The sequence below is a fragment of the Oryzias latipes genome, chromosome 1 (genome assembly GCF_002234675.1).
Source record: "Oryzias latipes chromosome 1, ASM223467v1".
In the NCBI taxonomy this organism is placed as follows: domain Eukaryota; kingdom Metazoa; phylum Chordata; class Actinopteri; order Beloniformes; family Adrianichthyidae; genus Oryzias; species Oryzias latipes.
The window spans coordinates 16,982,214-17,001,538 of NC_019859.2; the positions used below are offsets into that span (position 1 = coordinate 16,982,214).

At 38.3% G+C, this 19,325-nt stretch overlaps 1 protein-coding gene across 10 annotated transcripts in view; it reads right to left on the reverse strand.

Annotated features, from left to right (window-relative positions):
* LOC101155008 (endophilin-A1) overlaps positions 1-12,668 on the reverse strand; it is a 39,304-nt gene extending 26,636 nt beyond the window's left edge. For 3 of the 10 annotated variants that reach the window (XM_020703651.2, XM_011476429.3, XM_011476419.3), the window contains exon 1: positions 12,428-12,661. In XM_020703651.2, coding sequence (XP_020559310.1) covers positions 12,428-12,472 — 45 coding nt within the window. In that variant the 5' untranslated portion in view covers positions 12,473-12,661. Of the gene's footprint in view, positions 1-12,427 lie in introns of all 10 variants that reach the window. The other 7 variants (XM_020703658.2, XM_011476427.3, XM_020703644.2 and 4 more) reach the window with 6 other exon arrangements.
* Between the last annotated feature and the right edge of the window lie 6,657 nt (positions 12,669-19,325).

The window sequence follows — 19,325 nt, forward strand, 5'->3', positions numbered from 1 at the left end:
GTTAGTGGATTATAGAAAACGCATCTGTTTTCTTCATACATCCTCCTAAACCTTAAGGAATAAGAAGAAGAAAAAAGATGATGGTTGTGGCTAATATAAGCATCAAAATGAAGTCCACCTGAAAAGATGGCCTGGCTTAGACAAACACAAACAAGGCTGCTCTGACCCTGTCACATGGTGGTCTCGTCGGGCACATGCAGCACGTTTCCCAGATTACAACCACTCTGCTCTAATTCTGAGTGGCACGCCGCTCCGATATGATGCAAAGTCACTGTCTGCTGATTAAACTGGGTATAATCCCCGCCAAGCCATTCAGGCTGAGCTCTACAGCAGCTGCGAGGATGATGTCTGCTCATGAGGGCTCATGTGTGTCCAAGGTTGAGATCAAACAACATTTTCTGATAATCGGGATGCTAAAGTACATAGTGTCCTTTCCCATCTCAGGCATGCTCTGTGCCTCTCCTCCATTACTGTCACATCATGTGACAGTCAGCCGTTGAGCGAAAGACAGGAGGAATTGCCTCCTTTTTCTTTTCTTTTGCTGTTTTTCCCTTAAATTTTCTAAATGACTTTCTTCTTATGATGTTATATCCTTCAATCCTATCATGGTGGTCCGCTCATGGTATTATCTTTACTATTTCTCTTTTAGTTTAAATAATTAAAGAAACAGAACCTTTTCATTGCAACAAAAACTACAATCTCAATAGATTTCATGAATTTCAACAAACCTAAAAAAATGTGCAGGTAAAGAGTAAAATAAAGCTAAAGCCTTTTAAAGGAATTGCTCACACATGAAGTGGAGAGAAAACAAGTGCTCCCAAAATTACAAATACAAGGAGGATTCTGGGTTGTTTTAAAGCACAAACCCCAACAGCAACAAAGCTCTGACAGTGGTAAAAAGGAAAACATATCGTTTTGGGACATATTCATGTTACAAAAGTTTCCTTTTTTTACTTTAAAATTAATAATAATGCAGAACGAGATTAGTGGACATTGCTCAGCAAAGGTTTATATTTTACTTGTTGCTCACTAATGTTTCCTATTTATTTTATTTTGTAACATTTTTGGAAACTCAAAATAATCAGCACATAACCATGAAAAAACCCAACTCATAACAGTGATAATCACCATCAAAGTCTCAATCTGATCATTTTTTGATTTACTTTTTCCAGTTGTCTTTTATTTATAATTATGCTGTTTTTTAGCCAAAATGAAAAAAAAAAACAGTTGTTTTTGTATGACATAGTTTCTGCAGAGCGGCAGTAGCTCACCAGAAATTCATCTCTGAGTTGTGGGCGAGACTGTTGGTGCAAAGCAGCCCTGCTGCCTCTTCCTGTCATCTATCTGTTTACACTCTTAACATTAGCAGTGCAACAAAAATGGCGAGCAATGTTTGAGCTATCCAGCCGTAAAGTTTTGAGCCAGATGTCAGCTCAGACGAGGAAAACAAAGACGTTCATGGATCTATCTGTCAAAAAGGAAAGCATCAGAATGGAGCAGACCAGGGATCTTACAAGCTTCATAATGATTTGAATAAAAAAAAATACGGCATTTTGAGCTTAACTTTTTTATATATATGTCCTCCTTCCTTAAATATTACCAGCTCAGTGGCCTTGGGGTGGAGAGTCCTCCCTGTGACTGGAAGGTCGGCTGTTCAAATCCAGGCTGAGTCATACCAAAGACTCTAAAATTGGGACCCAATGCCTCCCTGCTTGACACTCAGAATTAAGGGGTTGGATTGGGGGGTTAAACCACCAAATGGTTCCCGAGTGCGGCTGTGTCTGCAGCTCACCGCTCCGCTAGGGGATGGGTCAAATGTGGAGAACAAATGTCACACCTGTCACACACCCAGGTGTGTGACAGCTAATGGTACTTTAACTTCATGAGAAAATAGAAACATGATTTTCATCACCGTGGGTCTTTAAAAATGACTGAGTTATGTGGTTCAGAGATTTTTTCATTAACAAAATAATACAAAAAATATTTAAGATAAAAAAAAAATGGCACAAGTCGTGTTTAGATTTTTAATTAGTATGTTTGGAATTTTGCAGGCCTTAAAATCACATTTCTGCCTAAATCCTTTCAGTCAGTAAATTCAGTATGCTCTTTCAGTGTGAGACTAAAGAAACTAGCACATTATGTATCATATTTCTATGAAAATTGGTTTGGTGCACGGTGTGAAAATGAAAACCAAAGGCGTTATGTGGGTACAGAGTCCTCATGTACGGTTCTTTAATGCTTTGCTTGAGAAAGTAACTGTTTCGCCGCACAATTTGGCTCACGACGTCAGTTTGGAGAACAACCTTTTGCGCCAAAGCAAGATAGACACAATATACACAGTGTGGCCACTCAGGCTGGAAATGCATCCGGATGAGCTAATTCAATTACAGAGCTCTTTATCATAGTCATGGAACAATCTGAGCCTAAACAAAAGCTCATATCAGGTGGTAAAACGCTCTGAGGAGAACAAACTGCAGGCTTTTAGGTCACATTTTAGACTCATTATTGCTTACAGAAGGTCAACCATTATTAGTAGGTATTTATTTTTCTGATGGCTCTCTAACAGTAGATCTGGTGCTTAAAAACGGTTTCAATGAATTTTCTTCTTCAGCACCACATCATCGTTTATCTCTCCTGCAGTGGCTGATGCTCGGAATACATAATGTTCAAGTTCTGAATTAAACATCATCTATGGCCTGAATGCAGATGTTGAGACAGAGGCAGAGGCAGGAGGAAGAAGAGTAAGGAGAGAAAAGGAAGACACAAGGAAAGGCAGCGTTGGATGCTCAAAAACTAGAACAACATGCACAACATATAAGCTGCAAGTTTTAAATAAAAACCAAACAACATTGTGTTTAAACATGGCAAAAGTCCCCCTTTAAGAAAAATATTCAGATATGTAGACATTTGAAACATCTGTTAGAACCACATAAAACAAAGGAATCCACAAGTTCCTAGTTCTGACTAAAGAACCGTTTCAGATGATCGGGCTCCACCAAGCCATCAAATAAAGGAGGAGAGTGTAAAAACTAGAAAATACTTAGAGAAGGCTTGACAGGATTTTTATCAAACATGGACACACAGTGTTAAACCCTTTTGTAAAAGAACAATGTTTTTTTTATGGCGTAAATGGTAAATGGCATATAGCACTTTTCTAGCTTCCTTGAAGGTCCAAAGGGCTTTTCCAACCAGAGGTCAGGCGCACCAGGGCCATGAAAACACCGCTGATATAGGAGGCTTAATTTCAGGTGCCAGCTGTCTTGTGTGTTTGTCTGTTGTGTGGAAAATGACTCTTTCAGGCTATTCTGGATCTTTAACAAAGATTGAAAACATGTGATCCACCATGTTCCAGAGTTGTGTTCAAGTTAAGATTCAGCTTCATTAAAATGCACAAAACATCAGATTAACTAACAACCTGAGCATACCAAATGAAAAGGTTTTTCATCAGCTGTATTTTAGAAAGGTTTACTGGACTCATAATAGGAGGACTTCCTTCAGGGAGTATGGCGTGTCCCAATCACATATGGACTCATCTGCTCAGCAGAGAAGCCAGATTTTAAACCCTGCCAACATCCAGGAAATGCAGCAACATTTCTTTTTATGTAGCTGCTGTGGTTTTGAATGGAACTAAATGATGTGGCATTGCACAGGTTTACTAGAATAATGTTGTGCTGAATGCAGCACACATATTTATGGGTAATAGCGCTTTAACGGTTTTTGTAGCTCCTTCTCTTCCCTGTTGGAGACTCATGAATGAAGTGAAACAGCACAGCTATTATCCGGCACTGCTGGTCTTCACGCAAGTTTCGTGTTTGTATCCACAAGGTGAATGACTGAGATAACACAGCCAGATACTTACCTGGAAAGAAATTAATTAAAAAAAACAACAACACTGAAATATCAGAAAGTGTAAAGTTGGCAGGATCATTTCTCCATCCTGGCAGGAAAAACTCCTCCACGTGTATCAATTTCCATAATCAGTACCACTTAACTTCAACCATCTGACTTTCTACAGTGCACGTTCAAGCATTTCCCTCCTTTTTGCTCGTTTTGCTTGCTCTAACTCTTTCACCCCCCCTTCTCTTCTTTGTAATCTCCCAGCTGGATCTGCTTTACGCTGCACTGCAGTACTTCCAAAAAGAATCCAGGCTGGATGAGTCACTGACTCACCATCTGCTGCCCCGGAGCCCCGCAGGCGTCAGCAACATCCAAGGACCCCACATGGTCCCCAAGCTTGCGTGGACATACGTCCATGCAGGCTGCATCCATATTTCTATAAGGCAATGTGGAAATGTAAGATCACACTTTTCAGTCCAGTGGAAAAAACCTCCTTAAACAATTTTATTTCTGATCAATATGAAAACCAACTCTTCTAGGGACTAAAAACTAGGAATTGATAATCAGTACACACTCAGGGAAAGCTCCTGTAAGACCAAAGCTTAGGATAAAATGAAGCATCACTGCTGCATTACCAGCAGCAGGAGCACACTCCATCCAAATCTGATAACTGCTCGACAGTAAGACTGAAGTAGACTCCAACAATCATGCCGCTGTAGAGTGGCAACGGTTCACTGGATCTCCACACAGAGCAAACTCAAGACTTCAAGCTGTTTGTACATCTGTTCCACCATGATGGCTTCATTTCTCAGCTTTCTGTTGCAACACCAAATAGAATCCACAAAAAGATTGGGTCCTTTTGAGCACACCTGGAACCCAGATCAACCACATTGTTGAAACAAGCCAGTAAAAAAAACAAAAAAACTTTAAACTGTGAGTTTAGGTGCATCAAAAAATGCTTAAAAAATATTAATTAGTGCATCATTGAATAGAAAAAATTTAACTGAAGTGTAAAAATTGTGTCCATACAATAGATGTGTTTAGCACAGTGCTCAATCTAAAAGTGGTGTGGAATAGAAAAATCCAACTAGTTTTTTTTTGCTCCAAATATTATTAAATGCATCACAAACTAAACCGTCTACATAAACTTTAAGTGAGTCAGGGTGAGTCACAGCACTAATAAAACTGCTGGTTGCAACCCGACAGACCTCCAAATCAGTCGCTTAAAACCCTAAAAATAAAACCTCATATTATCCTTTTTACATAGATGCTGCAGTTTATGTAATGAACAAAAAACGTGCACGCCTAAATCTATAAAACCCATGTAGATTTGATCAGATAGATGGAAAATAAACCAAAAAAGGTAAAGCTGAAAACATTTTATTTAGATAAGCTGCAGAAGCTGAAACCCAATGACATTTTGTTTCCTTCCTTAGTCACTTTTGCATCCAGCCTTGCCCTCCTGATAGCAGCTCAAACTCATAGTTTGTAAATAAAACATGGAACTGTAGAAATGAAGATGAATTCCATCAAGGTTGAAATGTAAACAGGTGAGAAAATGTGTTGATTTTTTAGAGCAGTTTGGTTGGTTGTTTTCTTCATCATCACAAAACTACCTTCATAAAGATGTTTTTTCCCCTCCAAACTATAGAAATAACCGAAGAATCTGCCTATTGAACCATTAATTTAACGTATTAAATGGTGTATACTTTTCTACCTTCCTTGAAGGCCCAAAGTGCTTTATAGTCAGTCCCCTTCCCCTTCACACATTCACACACTAATGGCCGGTGTAGGTACCATAACCGTTCAGCCTGGAACTTCCGTTCGGGGTCCTTGCGCCTGCAGGTAACGTCACACTACGGTAACCCCACTTGGACAAACTACGTAGCGTCGAGATCTGCTTGGGCTCTACAAATTTTCATTTCACGTTCCCTTTTGTAACCTAAAGGTATTTTCGCTCATAAATTGTGTCTGATAATATTCTTTGTAATATTTATAAAGACGTGTTGCCACAATCCGCTTGTTATTCCAGTTTAAGTTCAGCCGTGGCTGAAAAAGTTGTCAGCACGGCTAAATGTTGTTCTTCCGGGTCCATTCTGCCAATAATAAAGCACTGGGCGCACGGATTAAAAAAACTACAAGCGAACATGCATTTAATAATAATCATAATAATAATAAAGGCATGTTTGTTTACAACTGACTTCATAATATTTTCTTCTATGGTAGTATTGTAATTGTCCAGACCAAACACTATCTGACACGTTCAGGTCAGCGGACCAATGTACAGCCAATCACATAATGTGACGTCAGCATTAGTCCCAGGACCCCGAACGGAGGTTCAAGGCTTGTTTTGTATTGTGTTCAATTAAAAAAAAAAAAAAAAAAAACGCGGTTCAAGGCCGAACGGTTTTGGTACCTCCTTCCCGAACACTGGCGCCAACATTCCACCAGAAGCAAAGTTGGGGTTCAGTGTCTTCAATTCAATTTTACTTATATAGCCCAATTTTACAATACTAGTCGTCTCTATGGGCTTCTTACCATAAAGATGAAATCATAAAGAACATGAAGTAATAAAATTAATAGGTATTGGCTAAACTAAACTAAACAGTCTAAGCTTAACTGGGCATCCATGCCCTTACACCCTCCTTCTTGCCCAAGGACACTTCGACATAGGGGCAGGCAAGGCGGAAATTGAACCTGCAATCTTCCAATCAAGGGGTCGTGCGCACTCCCACTGCACCACGTTTTTAAAAAGCATTGAAGTTTATCTGAATATTATCTACCTACTGATTTTCCATAAAATCAATTGAATATAAATCGAGCTTTTGGGAAAGGTTTACTTCATTAAATGATTCAGAGGCAAAAAGAAAGAATTAGTGTATATAAATAGGCGGAACTGTCTTGGAGATTCTTAGGACTTCCTTGTGTAACAAAACCCCCAAACAGATTTAGATTATGTAAGGATCTCTGGAAAGGTGGCACCGACAGCCAATTATCCAGCATGGACGGATGTTCTTGTCCTGTGCAGCATCTGCACCACCAAACTGTGCTGTCCACACATCACGTTCTCCACGAAGGTTCTATAACCACAAGAGAACATTTGCTGCAGTCGTTAGGAGAGAGACGTTTGCTGTACACTTGGAGGTAAAGTAGAAGCCTTCACGCCAATGTTGAAACTTGAGACGAAGAGAGGACACTCTATCATTAGTGTTTGTGTTTAGACAAAAACTCCCCTGCAATAGAGGAAACACAGAATATACTCCTGGTGAAAGTACATCTAGTCAAAGACAAAATCTCTGATCTCCCTAAAAGGACAACGACAATAATAATCCACATTGACGCCTGATGTCCTTAAAAGAAAAGGAGTGACGTCTTAAATAGAGTTTGTGGTGTCAGTTACCCAGTTTTATGTAAGATGTTAAAGCTGATCATGTGTCATTCACGTTTCTTTTGGAAAATTAAAAAAAAAAATGTGATCAAGAAGCACTGGAAGCCTCCTCAACAAGACTGAGAATAAACACTAGTTTCTAAAACAGAAAATCACGACTTTGTTCATCAATTTTTTTTAAGAAAACACCAACAAACAAACAAACACCTGATATTAGAAGCTGGAAAATGTACAGATCCAATTTTATTAGAGAAATTCATTTGAACTTCATCAAACCAATAATCTTTTGACCCACCTCCCATCGGAGTGTGGTGGGAGGAAGAATGGCTGAACAGCATGAGTGGATATATCAGTGAACAAGTGGCCAGATTGCAAATAAATCTGGATTACAAGGCTGAGGCTTGAGAACAGAGGGGTTGAAGGGAACCGTCTGCCACTAGGGGTGTGGGGTGGGGGTGGGGTTGAAGGCAGTATTTGTGTGTGTTTTGTTTGAGGGTGTGTAATGTTAAGGAACAGACGACCGAATACCACAGAGACAACCCATTCCTCGCTCAAAGCCAGAAGAAGCACTTTGGGACTGAAGCACTAACGGAGCTGTGAAAAAACCACAAACAGCAGATTCTGCCTTTTCATTTCCAAGCGCAACACCAATAATTCTTCGTGCTCATACGCCGCACCTTGTATCATCTTTGAAACACAGAGATGCATTGTGTGGCTCCAAGCATTTGAAGCTGTTAGGGAACATCTGCAGGGACACAGAGCAGCCCCGGCTAATTGGTGACAACTGACTCATCGCATTGAGTTAACACACTCTGTGCTGCCATGGAATGCCTCACTTGGGGGGGGGGCTATCTATTTCCAATCTGATAAAATGAAGTATTGATTATTGAGAGAAATTTGTTTAGAGTACGGGTGTAGGGAATAAAATCGATTCGACGATAGATCGATATTTGTGTCGATATAAAATGCTGTCAGGGTGATATTTATTTAATTATTTATAGGTGTCCTTCAGCGTCTCACTCTTGTTTTCCACGTAAACCCCAGACCGCTGGTTGGCAGCAGAGCACACTAAGGCTCTTTGAGCAGCTCTACACCGCACAAAACAACAACAAAATCTTGCGAGAATCAGCTTGTTTTGTTGTTATGAGACATGCACTACTTAATTTTTACTTAAAATGGGTATAACTCTGTAAAACTCTGTGGCATGTTGCTGTCAGTATCATATAAAAGCGGGGATTCGGGTGCTTTTTAGTGGGCTCAGATAAGAACAAGAGAAGCAGTGCAGCTGCACAGTGGCTAATGCACGGAGCATTGGCCAAAATGCTGTCGGCAAAGTGAGCCAAAGTTCTGCAGAACATCACAGCAATAGAGTCTAGTTCTGCAAATGATGGATCAGAGCGAAGTGTAAAAAGGTCTGAAAAAAGGCCAACGTCGTGGTGATGAGCGATGAAATCTGTGTTTACTTCTGCATGTGAGAAAGCAGAGCAGCAGTGGTACAATGCAGACTGTCATGTAAATAAAGCATCATTGTCATATTAAAGTGCGCTTCTTCACCCTGTCATGCTGCCTCATCTCACTTTAATGTTTCTGGAAAGAATTGGTGATTTTTTTTTCTCCTTTATTTTTGAAGTACCGTTCAGGCTACTGAACTGTTTAAAAGAACTGAAAAAGCTACATGAAGCAATAATGAAAGTAAACAGCACTTTATTTCCTCAATCATACTTTTAGAACCTTATTGCTTAAGGTACATTTATTCTCTTTTTCCTTATGCTGAAAAATTTTTGTTGTGGAAATCAGACTATTTTGACCCCTCCCTTTAAGAACAAATATATTTTAAGTTACCAAAAGAAAAGCACTATGAATTTGCTTGGGTAAAAGCAACTTATGTGAGATACAGTTGCAGTGCTTAACATTGTCATCATTAAATAAAATTAATTTTACCATTTTATTTTAATGAAAGGCACATTGATATTCAGGTAGATTTGTTTCTAAGTCATACTCTTAGCAAAAAAGAAAGTGTTCCAGTACAATGTTAGGATACGTATTGTGTCGCCAGACTCTTGCCGATACACACCTGTAGTTTAGAGCAGATCAAAATGATGAACCATTTTCTCAGCCACCAAGGCTCTTCAGGTCTTACAGTCTCTGATTCTGTTTGGGTAGAAACTGTAATTTCAGCACCTTAGACATCAGTGTGACATTATCATTAGGAACAAAATACAAAAAATACAGCTTTAATCTCAGTTGTGTTTTACCAAAATCCAAACTGGAAACAGAATTAATAGAACTTCTGTTCCTATGTTCACTCAATGGTCACTTTGTTAGACACATCTCTCCAACTTCATTGTTCATTTCTAACCAGCCAATCAGATGGCAGCAACTCAATGCATTTAGGCATGTAGACATGGTCAAGACGGCTACAGCTACAGTTTAAACCGAGCATCAGAATGGTTAAGAAAACTGACTTTGAATGCGGCATAGTTATTGGTGCTAGACGGGCTGGTCTGGGTGTTTCAGAAACTGCTGATCTACTGGGGTTTTCACCCACAACAATCTTTAGGGTTTACAGATAATGGTCAGAAAAAGAGAAAATATGTCCAGTGAGCAGCTGTTCTGTGGGCAGAAATGTCTTGTTGACGTTACATGTTTTGGATATAAACTTAACAAACCTTATTCAATTAGTGAGACAAGTTCGCACTGTCACCCAGAAAATGTATGTTTTACAAGTCGTTTTATTCTGTAATTTTTCTGTCATCTCACCGTGTTACTGGGATGAACAGACCCTAATCTATAACCAGGCCATTTTTGTTCAGCACACATGTACTGATGAACCCATGGTTGTCCACTAACCTGTGTTTTGTTTGAGTTTTGGAGCTAAAACTTAAAAAAAATGTTAACTTCTCTTTTGCTAGGATGGTTTATGTTTAAATACATGTTTTTCAAATATGCATCCTCTGACTGGATAATCTAAATCCAATAAAAACTCCAAATGGGAATGACAAAAATTCAAAGTACTGTATGAAGAGAAATCAACCTTTCATTTTCCAGAGGGAGTGCAGTGAACTCAGTGTGGAATAATTTAAAATTGAGTGAGAAGCTGTCTTGCTTTGATCAGTCTTTGTGGCAAAACAGAACTCTGCAAAAGGTTTCTTACATTAGATATTTTTAGACTGAGGTGAGCCCCAACAGATAAATTGCAACTGTTCAGCAACAGCTCAGAAACAAAAGAACCAAAAACAGAAAAGCAAGCTGTTCTTTTTATTAAATTGGCATATCTGGTAGGCTTGGAGCTCGCTGGTCAGATGATTTCTGGCTGTTTGAGTAAGAATGTTTGGTAGGAATGCTAACTGGTGACCGAGCTAACTTAGTAATGCTGAGGCATGATGGCCAAGTCTCATTCTTTCACTCTTCTTTTTTTCCTTCCTTAAATTACTCACTGAGATAGGACACATATGCTAACACCCTGATTCTGAGGGAGGGTTTTATTCCGTAAGCTCCTTTGGCATTCTGGTGGTACAGTATTCGGATTTCGGATGACTTAGGAAATATTTTCGGTTGTTTAATGTAGGAAGTACAGATGCAGACAAGTTGAGGGGTGGCAGTTCCTGGGATGTGGGAAAACCCTGTTGAGTCTTCTCTGGTTTGGTTCCATTGACTGTATAAGAGAACTGGACTGAGGGACTTCTCTCCTTCGCATTTCAAACAGGAAGTACCTGCCGGCTCCAAGAAGCCAAAACCCCATAGACTTGTATAGAGAAATAAACAGCTATTACTTAGTCATATGTCAGAATAACCATTCTTGATCTGTTATATTTTTTATAATATTCTTGTCAATCCTAATTTTTTTTTATTGTAAGTTATTCAAGGTATGAACTGGCCAATCAGATACCTCAATAAAAGTATGTGGTGCCCCTGGCCCCCACCATGAACGTTCAAAATGTATGATTGACAGATTCTCCAGCGGTCCTCTTTCAAGTGGTAGGGCTGTGGCCTTCCAACAAGCTCACTCCTGATTTGAGAGGGTGGTTGCCACAGAAACATTGAATTCGACCAATGAGGACCAATCACCTTATTGATCAGCACTTTTTCTTTTTTAAATCATCAACCAGCCCCATTTACATTCCTCTTTGTGGCTGTAATTCATCTAAGAACAAAACCACTGGTAGGAGTCCTTTTAGGGATTAGTAGATGAGGACAGGCAGCCTGCTTCACCAGTGAGTGACTAAAGCTCCACGTGCCTGAAGCCGTCTGTCACTGTCACTGCGACCTACCCATCTCCTTCCCTCAGAACCAAAATGCTCCAAGTTGACATAAAAAATAACTTTAAAGCCACGGAAGTGGCTAAAAACCACAGTAACAGATCACTTGTTTTTTCTGATTTGATATTACTAAGGAAGACTTTATAATAATAATAAAAATCTTAGCCAAAAATATGAACTATTACAGACGTGGTGAGATGCAACCATATATACAAGAATACCTCTGAGTAACCTTGGAACAAAATATTTCATCCAGCATTGGTTGAAGATACCAGGCGGCTCACAATCAGATGCAGAAAATATGATTGAATGAATCTGTTAAACCGCAAAAAGGGCGTATAGAGTGCGCTCAGAGTGCGCCAAGGTCAAGGCTTGCCGCCTTTGGCAGCAGTGGATTTCCGTCAAGGCGGCACTTAATGATTGCATAACATGGAACGGGTCGGATTTCCCCTCTGTGGTTGGCTGGAAGGAGCAGGGATTTAAAGCACCTATGTTCCAAGGAGACAACGTGTGTAGCTCAAAGCGCGAGCAGCTGCAGCTCTGCGGGGGTTTCTCCTGTGCGGAATGTCATCTGAAGGGTACAAAAAAAAAAAGAGGCAATTCTCCATCCCATCGGTGCGCCATCTGGCTCCCAGACGGCCACACAGGCTTCAGGAATGCATAATGATGGTGTCTTCCCGTCACGCATTGAATAACCGCAAAGTGACGGGAAGGCTGCAGACTGGAGCAATGATATATGCATGAAAGTGTTGGTGCAGTGCTGCACCACAACCCTCTCAGTAGAGCTGATGGTAGCGCCAAACCAGGTGGCGCGCATAGCTTCAGCTCTGACACGCACGGATTTCTCATCGCTGCAAAAAACAAAGCTGAACCTAAAAAATCACGCGCTGTCACTACAGAACTATGCAGGACTCCATCATATAACAGCGGCGCGGCTTTTTACCTGAGTGGCTTTGTGGAATTGCTTCTTCAGTCCCGCCACAGACATGACTGCTACACGGCGATGCTGGCCTGATGCTGCAGGTGAGAGCAGAAAAAGCAGACTCTGGTGAAGGTCTTGCGGGCTTGGATGTCCCCAATCTACGCTGGCCCTCTCCAGAAGGAAGTCCTGTGTGTGGGCGGCAGAGTAAAGCCCCGATCAGGCTATTGGACGGCCAGCCCATACGTCTTAAAAACGGCGCTGACGTCGCAGCCTGCTCGTTTTAAAGCGGTGGGTCGTCATCACGGATAAATTAAAGAAGAGATTTTTCTAGGCTCTCAGAGCAGCAGTAATGGGACATTTTATTGTTAAGATTAATCCAAATCAAACAGAAATACTCTGCGTAGAGACATTGTAGAACACCTCTGAGGGGAATATCCTGCAGGAGTTGTTACCCCTTTAATGAGATGTACGCTACAGGCCATGTGACTTCAGCACCCTGGACAGCGCCCATCACACCGAGCCACTGAAACTAGCCAAACAAAAGACCAAAAATGGCTTTTTGGCACTCTTTACGTAATAAATGAAGTATTATAAAGATGACAAAATATGAGTTGTAAAACTACAGGAATTAAAAAAATGAAACAAACAAACAAAACAAAACAGGAATTTGAATAATTTGTTTTATCTTCATCGTATTTCGCAGGAAAGTTGTGTTTGTACACTCCTTCAGGTATGAAAAATATTATATAAAGACACATATCAACCACACAGACTAAAATAGTCTCTCAACTCTATGAAATAACATAAAATATAATTTAACATAATTGTTCTAAATTTTCCAGAATGGAAAATTGCAACTACCAGTATATAGATAATATATTTAGATGCTGTGGAAAAGTACACATAAAGTAATCTTGCTTTGAAAGGGAGATCCCTAGAGATCCACTCTAATGACAATTGTGTTTTGACACGTTGTTTTTTTTTTTTTTTAGTATTTTTCTCATAATGAAGGACATTAATAAAGAAAATTAAGCTTAAAATAGAACATTTGAATTTCTCTAAAAACGGCATAATCATAATTAAAAGACCACTGGGAACGCTTTTAAAAATAACTCAAAAGATGATCGGAGTGAGACTTAAATAGTATTAACCAGCAGTTTCTTTGACTTTAAAAAAAAATTCATTTAAACATTTGTATATACATGACATTTTAGAGTAAACCCAAAATGCTGCATAATTTTCTTCCATTTGCTTATTGACATCTAAATCTTAGCAAAGCAGAGAAAAATCAATTTATAAAACCCAAAAAACAAAGTAAACTCAATACTGTTTTGGAGAGAAATTCCAAAATGAGAAGGACATAGAAAGCAGGGAACAATTCCATGATCTTCTTACAGTGTTAACATGCGCTGATAAACTGAACTAACAAGTGAGAATAACAAACTGAAGCAGAAATATTTGGTAAAAAGCCTAAAAACCAAATTCAGTTTACTCATTTTCATTTGTCAAATTTGTTATGGCACAATTTTTGAAGCCTTTTAGTCTTCGACTCTGACCGCTCCAGAACCTTCATATTTTTAAAATGTTTTTTTTAGACTTGCTGATACATTTAAGATCATTGTTCTATTGCAAAATCATAGCCATTTTTATTTGAAGGAAATTCAGTATTTTTTGGATGCTCTCTATTGGGATGTTTTTTAAAGCGAGATGGGCCCTTTACCATAATCATATTCTTTTTCTGTTTGGTTTTTGTCTGAGAATCCTTCCATTAAATTCCCTTTTTGCACAGTTTCTTTGCATTTACGCTGAAAATTGACCACGGCTGAAGCAATAAAAGAGCTACAGGTTTTTAGATACAATGCTACACCTCAGAGGTGACGTCTTGACTGAGTTTGCTACCATTTCTTCTCTTGTGTCAACTTTGGTTGACTGACCACTCTCCTTGGAGGGTTCACCACCGTTCCTTACAGTGTATAATGACTCTCACTGTGGCTTGTTAGAGTCTGAGGCTCTAATCAAGGCCTTTAATAAAAGCTTTGTAACCTGTAGTCAAATGTTGTTTCTCATTTCTGAATTTTGATAGATCACAGCATGATTTGCTGCTTCTAAAGGTCTCACTGCCTTCTTTTTTTGTCAAACAGCTTCTGACAGAGTGTTTTATTTTTTGTGCAGCAGTGGCAGGGATCAGACCTCACAGTGGTTTGTGAAATTGAACTCTTCAGAAGAATATAATGACCCATTTTGATTATTGATATGCAGAGGTGGTGGTGGGGGGTATTCTACCTTTCCTGTTAAGTCATAAAAGTTTCAATAGCACCTTTCTTTTCTTGTTTTAAATTTAATCAAAACAAACTTCATAATTATGGCCCAAGCACATCCAAGCGTGCAAATGACCGTTTTACAACTTTAATAAAGGAAAAAAAAGCTATAAAAGGTGAGAAAAAAAAATAGTATGGTACTTGATTGTCAATAATGCAGCACAAACTAACTCCATACTTCAGGAAACTGGTGATGTCATATTTATTGTTTATAAGACAAAGAAAAAAAGTAGTAAGCATTATGTCCAAATTGCTTTTAAATTCCAAAACACTAGATAGTCTTACACTATGTAGTTTTCTAGTAGTTAGTAGTTTTCCTAGTACTGGTAGTTAGGGAGCAGGAAGTAGGGAGGGAATTTGGTGTGAACATGTTGCTAACTCATTTAGCTAATGTTAGTGTTCTTGTGCTATTTGACACTTAATCTACGTCTGAATTCCCACCCTAATCCCTAACTGCTTAAAAACTAGACAGGACTATCCAGTGCCCTGGATTTGAAGGTCATTTGACACCATGCTCACTAATTTTTTATTTTTCAAATGGCGTATATGACGTCACAGGATTCACGAAGTGAAAATCTAATTGAGAATCTAGGGCACTCGATTTTGCAACCCTGTGCCTGAATTAGGGCCCTAACCCCTATATAGTGGGTTCGCCATTTTGTTGTGCTGTCCGAATCTACGATTCCAAAATCAAGTGCACTAGAAACTCCCCAGAAGTCTCTGCGAAAAACCAGTGTGGATCGATGCTCACTAAATTGGCAAATATAGACCATAATGTACTGCATATAGAGCATATTGCACCAGATGCAATGCATTGCATTATGTAGATGTAGATTCGGACAGCACTACAAAATGGGGAATGCACTATATAGTGCACTACAAAGTGTGTAGTGAAGAAATTCGGACATTCCCTTGGTCTTAATGTTAGCATCATGCTAGCTTGCACTGCTAAATATGATACATCAACCCCAGCTCCACCAGTGAGGGCCCTGGTAAAACAGGGCCTGTGAAGGCATGGCAGAAATCGATGAATGCTAGCAGCTTTATGGTCATTTTGAATGATCACTTAAAGTTTTGACAGTATTATTTAAATGTCAGTGTGACAAGTGTTAAAATAAGTTTAAAAAAATATAAGTGAAACATGGTATATTTGCTAATTACATCTGACAGTGATGGTATAAATGTTTATGAATAAGTTTGTTAAAAAAAAAAAGATCACAAAAAGTATATTTTTTTAAATTACTCCAAAAAAGTAAACCCTCATTTTGGATCACAACAAAAAAAATAATTTTATTACAAAATATATCTGATCAAGAATAACTTCATTTGCTCTGGTGCTAAATAAACAAATTGTGTATTTGTCTGTTACTGAACTACTATGTCTGATTAAATCTGCTTATAACAGTAGAAAAGTGTGGAGATTTGAGTCTTTATTGTGTGTGGCGGTGGCCATCACAGATTTTCTGTGGTCCTATAAAGGAATACTGACCTTTTTATACCACAGTATCCACTATTAGATTAGATTTTCAGTCATGGACTTCATTAGCAAATGCTAACAGTCACTGATTGTGCCTAAAGTAAAGTTTTCTGCTTCACCATAAAGCTGAGCATTACAGAAATAAGAAGAAAGTATCTGCACAAAACTGTCTTTTCATAGACTTTTTCTTTTTGTAGAACAAAAGATGTCTCTTACTCTGTTTTTAGTATTAGTTCTACAAAAAAAAAGATGTTTTCCTTAAATAACGCTACTAGAAAAGCCTCAAGACTTGATGATAGTGAATATTTTAGTTGGATTGAAAGTTTGATTGTTTATTGTTGTTTATGTGTGTCCTGTTGTGTTGGAGGACTACAAATAGAGCGAGGGGTGTTAATAAACCTGGTAAAAAACAGATTTTTACAATTGTACTTTGTCCCTAATAAATAAGCAAACAAAAAACAAAACAAAATTGTTGACATTACATAATCCATGTACACCACTAATGGGTCCATTCAATTTGACTGAAATGTTACGGTATGATATTTTGTGTTCGTTGTGAGGCTACACACATCCAAGCCACCACTGGACAACTTGCATGGTCCAAACTGAGTCCAGGTATGGTGACATTTATGCACAGCAACATTTCAAAGCCGGCACCTGGCTGCAGGACCAATGTGGGAGATTTATCTGAATCATAGCCAAGGAGTCAGCAGCACACATCTGTCAGCACAATGGCATCAGCCTGCAGCTGTGGAGCTACATGGGTCGACTGTCAGAGATATAAACCCTGCAGGGCCTTTCTGGCAGTGCTTGAGTGAGTCAGAGCTTCAGACACCAGTGTTTAGCCTGTTATCCAGAAACATATCCATGAAGATAACTAATAAAAAAGCTGCATCTGTTTGTTTGTGGTATAACGTGTTTGCCCCTTTGAGCAAGGCATTCAGAGAAGTGCAGCAGGAAGAAAAAAAAAGTGCAGTTATATGTACACAATCTACTATTATGGAAGTATATGCATGCAAATGTAAAGAGAATTGTGGACAATTTTGCACATAAATAAATGCATTTGATGAAATTCTCCTTTAGCCTCCCTATTTTTAGCATCTGTGCTGTTCCCTTTGGCTGCTGTAGCAGAGAGGACATTTCATCACAGCAGAACAGCAGCGCCATCCTGTGGAGAACTGATGAAGACAAGTTTAAGTCTCCAGCTGATTGGCATAATACTAAACTGCAACATGCCTTAATTCAAAATTGGTAAGGTTTAATTAACAGTAATAAAAATGAGAATAAAAAAAAGTTCCTTTCCTCTCCAGAAGCATGTTTTATCGATACTCAATGTTTTACAAAAAAAAATCTAAAAGTAAAGATTAAAATTCTTCATGAATGGCACGCTTTACTGTCGTTCAAACCATGAGGCTCTGCTGCCATCTAGTGGTAAAAAACGATGCAGCAAATTGGAGCCACAAATTAACAATATAGATTAAGATTAGAAAACAAGCAGTACTGAAAGCAGGAAGATATTCTCTTTCCAGCTGCACAGCGCATGATAAACAAACCGTCTTTTGTTTGTGTGACTATTGTTACCCAAAAGAGGAGTCTTTCACACAGATGTTGTTCTTTTCTTTTGTTGGCAGCTCAAATAAACTGTTGGGTCCCACAGCTCGCTGATCTGCTCATTTGTGTGTTGACTGAGACAAGCATCTGTTTTTACCTCAACCCAGGACATAATACACCCAGGCTTTGCAGCCCAGCTGTGATAGTTGAGAGAAGGTTTAGTACTTATTGTTTAAATTTTTAACACTGATGGCCTGCCTCAGCGTTCATCCTCCTGCCTTGAGGATGAGCTGTTTTTCTGCAACCACTGTTGGTTCGATTAGCTTTTTATTTCATTTTTTTGTTACGTCTGGAAAAAAACGACAAACACATTTTATCAAATTTTTATGCTATTAAACAATGCTGACTGATAACTAGATGAATCCCAGTATACTCATGTGATGACGTACTTCATGAACTTTTAACAAAAAGATTTATTTTAAATAATTTTTTACAACACATTTGTCAGATCATACAAGTTTCTTTTTAACTAAAATGTATGTTTTGTCAAAAGCTAAAAACATCTTAGCCCTAAGGAACATTTTTAAATCAGAACAAAATCAGAACAAAGATCAAAGATCAATGCATTGCAGGTTTTATTCTGTAGTGATTTGAAGCTAAGTGTTGCTGAAACAGAACTTGAAGGACACCAAGTCAAAATAAAGGTTTCTTCATGGCTGAGAGGTACCTCAAGCTTCTTTGCCAAAAGTAAAACAAACAAGCAGAAAATAAGATACATAAAAGAAGAGTTTTTTTTTGTAATAATCAACTCTGCAGTTTGTGAAAAGGAACATCTCAACAAAATAAAAATTTTGCATGTTCCTCAATTAAACTGCTGAATTTCAACAAAAATCAGATATACATTCATTCAAAGACGAATCAAACTTAGGATAATTAATGGTCGACTGTGCAACCAAAGATTTCTTGAAAGGGAGTGGAAGGAACCAAAACTTATATAATAATCTCACCCCTGTTCTACTGTATTATTTTTATTACATGATTTAGCATTATCCAGTTCATAACTTTATCAGACAGAATTAAGAATTCTTAAGTATCAATAAAGCACATGACAAAGATGAATTACTTCATTATTATGTAAAAAATGACATAACTCTATTTTAGAAATCAACATAGCACATGCAGATCAGTCATCTAAAATATGTGCAGAATTTTTTCATTAGAAAAATCCTAACTATGATTAAAAATAACACTATAGCATCAAAAATAGACATAAAGCTGTTTCAGAAATCTTCATAGCATATGCAGATCAAATTTAAAAAATCTGTGCAGATTATTTTTCATTAGTGAAATCATGAATATAATTAGACATAACACTATTTCTGAATTCATCGTACCTGCAGACCAAGTATCAAAAGTAAAACATATGTATTATTCACTAGAAAATCATAAATCAATTTTTGGGGCAAGTGAAGTGATATAATTAGAGATCAATTGCTTTAACCATCTTCAATAATTGATTAAGCAAATTTAATATTATAATTATAAGGTAATGCTCATTAGCAAGATACAAACA